Source organism: Patagioenas fasciata, chromosome 12, assembly GCF_037038585.1.
Source record: "Patagioenas fasciata isolate bPatFas1 chromosome 12, bPatFas1.hap1, whole genome shotgun sequence".
Lineage (NCBI taxonomy): Eukaryota > Metazoa > Chordata > Aves > Columbiformes > Columbidae > Patagioenas > Patagioenas fasciata.
In genome coordinates, this window is record NC_092531.1 from 22,239,034 (window position 1) to 22,248,015 (window position 8,982).

Genomic DNA, 8,982 nt, shown 5'->3' on the forward strand with positions numbered 1-8,982 from the left:
GGGTTTCTTGTCAGAATGTATTTCAGGTCAGTAAGAGAAGATTTTATTACTGCTTGCCTTTTTTTTTTCACCTTTATTCCAGAAACATTTCATATTAGTCAGTTTAAGGCCTGCATGCACTGTATCTGGGGGTTCTGCAGGCTGTAAGGTTGTTTTTACAGAACCAAGAATGCTTAATTGATATTTTCAGCTATGCTTTAAACTGCATCAATAAAAAGGAAGGTATAACTGCCATCAGTGAAGAGCAAAGACCAAACTGTCTGTTACTAGTGCTTCCAAATTAGCTACTTTATTTACTGACCGTCTGACACCCATATCCAACAGCAATAGAACACAAGCCCAGCTTTATTGGAAGACCCCAGTAAGCGGGGGATGGAGAAAGCTTTTCCTAGAATATGAAAACTACATAACAAACACCACCACATTACAAAAACAAACCAACCCCCAAACCAAACAAACACGTCTCCAAACCAAAATAAACCCAAAATGCCAAACAAATAACCAAACCAAATCAAAACCAACCAACAATCTAAGAACTTGTTCGATCACTAATTTTTTCAAGCCAATCTTGTTTGTTTCTAGACCTTCACTCTCTATGCTGTTTGGTTTTGGTTCCTGTTAGTAATTGTGGAGCTTAACTACATAGCAGAATGTCCAGTGTCAGAGCAGAGCAGATGGTAACTCGGTATCATTGGCTACAAAGGCAAATTCCAGATTACATTTTATTGATGCTGAGAGCGGCATTTACTGCAACCTCAAACTAATCCTCTCACCCTGTTTCCAGCCAAAAACAAGAAAGGGAGAGCTCTGAAACTGCAGCAACAAATTAGCTGGTGCTTAATGGCAAAAAGCTTCAACAGAAAAGATAGTTTAACAAGAAGTTAGAGGAAATTTGCATGACTGCTTTGCAAAAGTCTACTGAACAGCTGATTTTTTTCTAAAAAAAGATAATTATAGTAGGCAGTCTTTTAGCTTATGATAAGGTTTAGTACTATTTTTTTGAGATTGTAATTGCATTCTCTCCACAATCTGTTTACAAGTGGAACCATAAAGTATCACGCCAGCACTCTTCAAACACAGAATAAATTAAGTCCTATGAGGACTGCTTCCCAAGCAGAAGTGAAAGCTTGACTTCTATTCAATATTTCTCTTCAGATTAGAAACAAATGATATTTTTTCAGATTCATACATGGTGTGGTTTGCATGATTACATTCTGTCACATTTCTATTTCCTGTTTGTTCAGCAGGAAGCTGGAGAACCAGCGCTAGAGAGACATCAAACTGATGTAACCCAGAGTGTCTTCACCACTTCTCCCACAGCGTGTGGTACCGGCCGCATCGCCACTGGTCCAGCGGGCAGAGATCAAGAGAGGAAAGCAAATTCAGGTACGTTTAATTCCATAGAATATTTTTTGCAGGTGAACCTAGCGTTCAGTTTGGATTCCAAACTGGGTATCAAGCTGACTTCACAGTCCTCTTTAATTGTAGACTTCAACCCCTATCTGTAAATTTTATGGTGAGCAGATGAGATTTCAAATTACTGATTAATCTTTAAGAATTTACGTTAGTGGATAGGCATATCCTTGCTGTATTTCTCCAGGCGGAATTCCTTATTTATATTGAAAATTTTATATTAAAAGGTTAGTTTTAGCGTTTCTAAAGTACATTTTTATGCATAGTTTCAAGGCTCAAATTTTGCAATGGTATAAACCGCTGATAATAAGTTAGTATCTTGTTGTGCTAGTTAGAATTAAGGAAACCTAGTGTTAAGGGAACTAGACAACTCTTACAACCTAAACTGTAAGTAATTCTATAACTTTTGGCTCAGATCATTTAAAAAAATGTTACCTTAAAAAATATTTTTATTCATACTGAAACAGATAACAGTAGCTGTGTAACTGCACAAACAACAGTTTGCTGCCCTTCAGCTCTATCACGGCTGACATTAAAATGCTTAATCAGTCAGTGATGTTAAAAATATTCCTACTTGACAATTAGGTTTTTACTTGCTAGAAAATGCAACATGAAATGCCTGCACAAATTTAAGGAAGCATAAATATTGATCAAAGGTCTTCAGAGGAGAGTCTTCTTAGAGTGGCCTATACTCATAGAGGTACAAAAGGAAGAAAATACTTTTAAAAAGAATTTACTGTAACACCAACTTTTTCACAAGGCTGTGAACAACACTAATTTCAGTCTTCTTGTTTTAAGTGTTATATCCTATATTGTGACTTCAACATTCCAGAACTTCAGGTTACCTTTAGAAGTTGCAGGCCCTTTAGAAAAGAGATTTTGAATATAAGCACAGAAGAACCTTGTTTTTCAGTTAATTTCAGTGTTGAGAACTGGAACTTGTGGATCAAGAGATGTGAATTTTGGAAAGGTTTAAACTTTTCAGAAGCTTTAAAAAATACCTATTGGAAGATTGAACTAAATTCAAATTTAATGAATTAATAACAATGCATAGATAAGGGACAGAGAAGGAGACTTTTTTATAATCAATGTTTTTCTTATACAGGGTGTCCACTTTCATCAGTACAAAGGCCTATACTTAAAAGACAAGCACGGGTAGATTATAGTCTTGATACAACAACAGAAGACCCTTGGGTTAAAATTTCTGACTGCATAAAAAGCTTATTTAACCCTACCATGAGTGAAGACAACGTCCACTTAGATTTGCAACCTGGCATCGACACAAATAAAGAGAATCAAAATCAAAGCAGCTCGGAGACAGTTTTGAAGAAATCAGAGTCAGAAATAGTCAGCTCAAAAGTGCTAAAATCCGACGAAAATGACAGCGTGAAAAAGGGTCCTCCTGTTGCACCTAAGCCAGCCTGGTTTCGCCAAAGTCTGAAGGGACTGAGGAAAGCAAATTCAGACCTGAAAGCACAGTCAGACCAAAGTCCTCCTGACCTCGAGAGTGTTTCCAGCAAAGAAAGGCAATCCAGCTTATCCCGTGTCTCTCCTAGGGGATCATCAATAAAACAAAGAATAAGCTCATTTGAATCCTTGAGTGCTCCACAGTCACCTGAGAAAATACACCGAAGGTTTAGCCTGAAACCATCAGCCCAGAAAGAACCCTGTCCCACTGCAACAGGGTCAGAAGTGGCTCCGGCCCATTTAAGCCAAGCCTTTCTCCAGCATTGTGAAACAAGCCCACAGTCTAAGTCATTTGTGGTCACAGGTACCAAGAGCCTGGACAGATCTTCCTCTCCCAGGGAGGTCCCTGCAGCTGGCTCAGAGAAAAGCAACGATGCCAACGCTGACAATTCCTTGGGTCTCTTAACTACAGAAGCTGTTGCAACTCCTCATCTTGTATCAGTAGCGAAAGCGCACAGCCTAAGATCACGAAGCTTCCCACTTACTGCGTCCCAGTCTTGTGAGATGATGAAGCCGTATGCTGAGAAGTGTAGCAAAATCTATTCCATCAGTAGCCAGGTGTCATCTGCTTTAATGAAATCTTTGCTTTGCCTTCCTCAGTCTCCAGTCTCTTCTGGAAACAGCGCATGGGAGACTCTGGACACATTGTCTCAGTCCTCCGTGGAGGAGGATGGGACTTCACGCTCACCTACAAGTGAGAATCACCACCTGGACACTGGATTTTCACTGAAGTAAGATACCATATTTAAAAATCAGATTTGCAGGTCAGCATTGTTGAGAATCTGTGCTGATCCATGGATAGATTAAGATTCTAAGGCAGTAGCAGACAGTAGTAAAGCACAGACTAAGTCAAGAACTTTTTAAAGCACGAAGGTTGGATGACTCGCATGACTGTTATGCTGATTTTTCATTTGTGCTATATAAGTGCATGTGTATTTCAAGCTTCCTCCTACTTAAGGAGGAATATTTCTAGCATCTCCATGATAAAGGAGATTTAAATCTGGTTTTGCCTGGCGCCTGATTATTCCTATTCTTTTATCTGATAGATCCTCCTTCTGTTAGGCTAACATGATTAATTTACATTTGTATCTATCACAATTTTTATTATAGGAGCTACCACCCCAATTAAATGCTGATAAGACCAAAAGAGCACTGCCTCAAAATTGTGCTATGCTTTTGTGGGTATGTTCTTTCATAACTAATATGCCTTTTTTATTCTTGTCACCACGGGGCAGCCTCTCCGAGTTGAGAGAATATACTGCAAGCCTAGCAGACAGCGAGAGAGAGGAACAGGAACGTGGCTCACCTCAAGCATCCGGCACGTCAGGGCAGTCCGTCATCTCCCTGCTGTCCCCCGAGGAGTTAGCAAAGCTTATAGAGGAAGTCAAATCGCTAGATGAAGCAACCTTAAAGGTAAATCTGCTTTTTCTCTTTGTGCAAGTGTTTCAGAAAGCTGTGGAGTGGATGTGTTTGGTTAATCTTTGCAACTTGATATTATAAGAAGTAAAACAGTCATCTCAATATGTACCAGTAGTAATGGTTAGCTCAAAAATCTCAAAGAAGTCTTCGAAAGACAACTAAGCAAGAGTAATATCCATCTATCTAATGGGATAGCAGTTATTCAGCAGGTGAGGTCAGTGCATGCAGAAGTAGGTATTGATATTTTGGAGGCCTTTCTTTTCATTTGAGTTGCCAGTCTGAGATACTCAATGCCTCATTTTTGGGATACTGAGCAATCTTTAGTCTTACTGGGTTCATCTAAAATTGTGATAAAGCTCAGAATAAGTCAAAATGAAGGTTAAATACGTGCATTCCAGACTTTAAGACTGCTCACACTAAAAGAAAAAGCAGATAACATCCAGAACTCTGCATTGAAAACAGTTCAGCTTCTGCTGGCAGCTGCATGCTGGTGGTGGTAAGACACTCCAAGCTGTGAAAGAGCAGCATAACTGCATTAATGCACCAACAAACCAGAGTTAATATGGTTTTTGCCCCTTAGCTGGCAGCAGTGGCACGTGTCCCCAGTTAGTCCTGGTTCGTGTCTGTACCACACAGAGCGTGAGCAGCGAATTCATCTCTGCCTTGCAGAGTGCTGGCTAGACATATCCTCATGTCAGACAGATTCTTACGGACTACATCAAACTTGGCCAGTGTGTTGCAAACAAAAGCAGTTTGACGAGCAGGATTTACAAAAGCTGAGTTTTGTGTCAATTTCTGTTTCTTGTTGACATCCCAAGTCAATGTTTTTGGTCTGATGAGCAGTAAAAGCTCTGTTGCAATGTTACCTTCAATGGGACATTAGTCTCATACTAAGTCACCTGTTTTCATGGAACTTTCAGGGCAATCTCTGAGCAACAGGTACCCAGATTCGATTTGGAAGGAAATTTGATTCAATCGTGTAAGGAAATTCCACAATCGAATTCTATTGTGGATGGATTCGATTGTGGAAGGAAATGACACCCTATCAAAAGATGCAACTACAGTTGCTCTCATACTGAACATGATTGCAAAATTGTGGTCATGAGGTTCCTTAGGAAACTTGGTTAAACAGGAGTTGTTACCCTATATAAACTCGTCTTGGGTACAACACTGTCAGAGACAGTTTACCCACTACTAGAACATGGCTAAAAAATAAAAATAAGACTGAAAAGCAATTTCTAAGCTGTGACACATATCCACGTGAGTTGTATGCCAGATTCTTCTTCCACTTTTCCAATGAAAAGGTCCTCTAATATGTCTCAGCAATATTTTCTGTTTCTACAGTACCTGATATCTATACTCTTTCATATCATTCAATTCCTGGTCCAGATCCAACTGATAACCTGTTTACCAAACCAGAACAATTTTAGACACAAACTAATGTTTTATAAAAATGGGTAACTGACAGGTAAATTTGATAGAAACCAATTACTAAACATGTCTCAGTATTATGCTTATGCCACTAAGTATCATTATAAAATACACAATAGACAAAAAGAAGAGATGCTGATTTTCCAATCATCTTGACATATCTGTTGGGAACTTCTTGACATTATTTCTTTCTCTGCCTAGGAATTTGATGACATTCATGTTACAATTTTGCACAAAGAGGAAGATACCGGGCTTGGATTCAGCCTGGCAGGGGGCATTGACCTGGAAAACAAAGTGATAACAGTAAGTAGCAGCTTTCTTAAAAATACTCCAAAGGCAACTATTCGATCTAAAAATCTATAACTTACTGCTTTTCTACTACAGAGATAGGTTTTGGCATAATCAAAGTAGACAGCTGTACTGAGACTCAGAAGAATCATGGTCTTAATGGGTGAAAACAGGATCCTTGTGCCCAGAGCTGCCCTCTTCAGGTGATGGGCAGTGGTGTCCCCCAACAGCTCTGCAAGAACAACACATAGCCCTCAGCAGAAAGTAACCAACACCTTATTCACATGCTTCTAGAAGACCATGCAGGGTGGTCAGGAGGAATGAGGTGAGCGTGTAGATGTGTAAGACACCTGGAAGCTAGAGACCAGCTTCGTGCCGCCTTCGTCCCACTAGCAGAGCAGTGAGGGATCAGGAGGCAGTATAGGGAAGGTACGTACCATGGGCAGCAAGGCCTTGGCCATCTGAGACTGGGGTGAAGGAGATTGCCAAGCTGCTTGAGGAGGGCTGTACCCAGGAGAACTTCTCTGTACAAATGTATTCAGCCCTCAGTCCTGAAACTCACTAGAAGCAACATGTTCCTGGCAAAGAATGGAAAATGCACGTGGTAAAATGTATTAACTGAGTGATCTATTTATTTGTCCTTTTTTCTCTCTTTCCTTGCGTGTGTGTGTGTGCTGACTGGGCTCTTCAATAGGTTCACAAAGTGTTTCCCAATGGACTAGCGTCTCAGGAGGGAACTATTCAGAAAGGTGATGAAGTACTATCCATTAATGGAAAGTCCCTGAAAGGTGCGACTCACAACGATGCCTCAGCAATCATGCGACAGGCTCGACAACCCAGACAAGCTGTTGTTGTCACCAGAAAAGCTAAAGATGGAGAAAAAAATCTCAGTGTTTCAATTGACTCCAGTACATCTTCAGTAGCAAGTGATGCCTCACGAGAGTCTGGTAAGTTCAGCGGCGTCACCCTGCAGCCCCCACCTGTCCAGTGTTTACTCACCTCCTGAAATCCTGGGCGTTCATAAAGGAGCTCAGCGTTGGTTGTGTAAATCTGAGAACCACGATTAAAGACAGCACAGTTAATAAAACATTCCTGAAGCTGACGTTTGGAATAACTTTGTTGGAAAGGGAAAGACTTAACAGATTTCTAAAATAAAGGAACCCTCTGAAAAAAAACATGGGATCCTCTGTATAAATGTCTGTAGACATACAACGTTTATTATTGTAATAACACATCTAATTGAAGATATAATCACAACTCAGTGAACAGTGATTCTTTATTCTAATATTATTAGATACTAGTTTACCAGACTTCTTCTCTGTGAAAGAGAATTTCTGTTTGAACAAACAATGTGCTATTGTTTAACATAGCAGATGACTACATATGAAACACAGCAAGGTCAGATTTTTACAGAACCTGTCACATTCTGAAAATATTTATGTGCGTTTTTTGTTTTTCTAAAGCATAACCTAGAGATCTGTAGCTCTATTTTCATACTGCAAATAAACATTCACAGCTTTTTATTTGATAATAATTTCATAACTAACATAAAGACAAATATGTTTACCTTAAATTCTGTTCATTGAACAGATTTTTCTAATTCTAGTAAATGTCACTGGCTTTCATTTTTATATTTCCTCTTTGCCATGAATTCAAACTCAACTCTTTCTCCCCAGCTTCCCAGAGGGCTTTACAATAACAAAATGGGGAATTAAAAACTAGAGATTTCTCTTTCATTTGGCAGCTTATGGTGCCTTTACAAGCAAAACGGAAGTTCATTTTTTGTAACAGATGTTTTGGCTTTCCAGACTGTGTGGTGCCCATCTGCTAACTTTCCATTTGTTTCCAGCAAATGAAGATACAATCTGCACTGTAACCCTAGAGAAAACACCTGCTGGTTTAGGATTCAGCCTGGAAGGAGGGAAGGGCTCTGTTCACGGAGATAAACCCATCATCATCAACAGAATATTTAAAGGTAAACACACATAAATGCATACACAGCAGGTTCTTGGCTGATGCAAACTTGTGCAGTTTATAACTGACTGTTGGCTTATATAAAGAAAATAGTATTTTTTGTAAATGTAGCATTACCCTGTGCACTGCCAGTAATTTGTTGTTTGCTGAGCCCAGGTGGTTTATACCAAACATGCTGGTGACCCTTAAGAAGTGAAAGATCTGTTAAAGACTCCTCCGCACAATGAATTAAAGGAAATCCTTTTTCTTTCTCCAGGGACTGCATTAGAACAAAGCAGCCCTGTTCAGCCTGGTGATGAGCTATTACAAGTGCACACAACTGTCATGCAAGGACTCACTCGTTTCGAAGCGTGGAATATAATCAAGGCATTACCTGATGGGCCCATCACAGCTGTCATCAAGAGGAAGAATCCAAGCTCTGTTACCATCACATCATCTAAAACTTTGTAAGAGGAGGGATTAGACTACTGCCAATATTACAAATAATAACAATAAAGATTTTATTAATTGCAGCCATTTGGCTAGCACAGCAAGATACTCAGCAGGCACATATGAAAAGTATGCATGATCTTACTGCCAGTTACAGAGCAAGCGGTCTGGGATAAAATCAGATGTGCACCAAATGTGCATGGTTCTTATTTCAACATTCAGAAACAGATGTTCCAAAGTGCAGAATTATAAAAGAATGACTATTAATAATATACTGGTTGTAATAAAATATTTGACAACTATAGCGTTCTCCTATTTTAAGCCATTAACAGATATCAGAAGCACGTTCTGTGCTAAGTTTTCAGTCCTACTGTACAAGCCTTGCTTCATACCTCACCTTCCCAGGAGGAAGCAATGTGTCTACAAGCCTGAATGCTACAGTGAAGGAAAAGCCTTAGACCAGGTGGAAAGGGCAGAGAAAGGTAGATGCAACTTTGTGTGTCAAAACGACAACCTGCCCTGAAAAACTCCAGCTTTTCTATTCAAACCACAGAACAGTCG

General features: G+C 39.6%; 1 protein-coding gene across 1 annotated transcript in view; it reads left to right on the top strand.

Moving 5' to 3' along the window:
- Positions 1–8,875, top strand: part of IL16 (interleukin 16) — a 30,280-nt gene extending 21,405 nt beyond the window's left edge. Inside the window, exons 14-20 of the mRNA XM_071814050.1 lie at positions 1,245–1,386; positions 2,519–3,611; positions 4,116–4,293; positions 5,932–6,033; positions 6,713–6,965; positions 7,868–7,993; positions 8,249–8,875. Coding sequence (XP_071670151.1) covers positions 1,245–1,386; positions 2,519–3,611; positions 4,116–4,293; positions 5,932–6,033; positions 6,713–6,965; positions 7,868–7,993; positions 8,249–8,442 — 2,088 coding nt within the window. The 3' untranslated portion in view covers positions 8,443–8,875. The remainder of the gene's footprint in view (positions 1–1,244; positions 1,387–2,518; positions 3,612–4,115; positions 4,294–5,931; positions 6,034–6,712; positions 6,966–7,867; positions 7,994–8,248) is intronic.
- Positions 8,876–8,982: the final 107 nt, after the last annotated feature.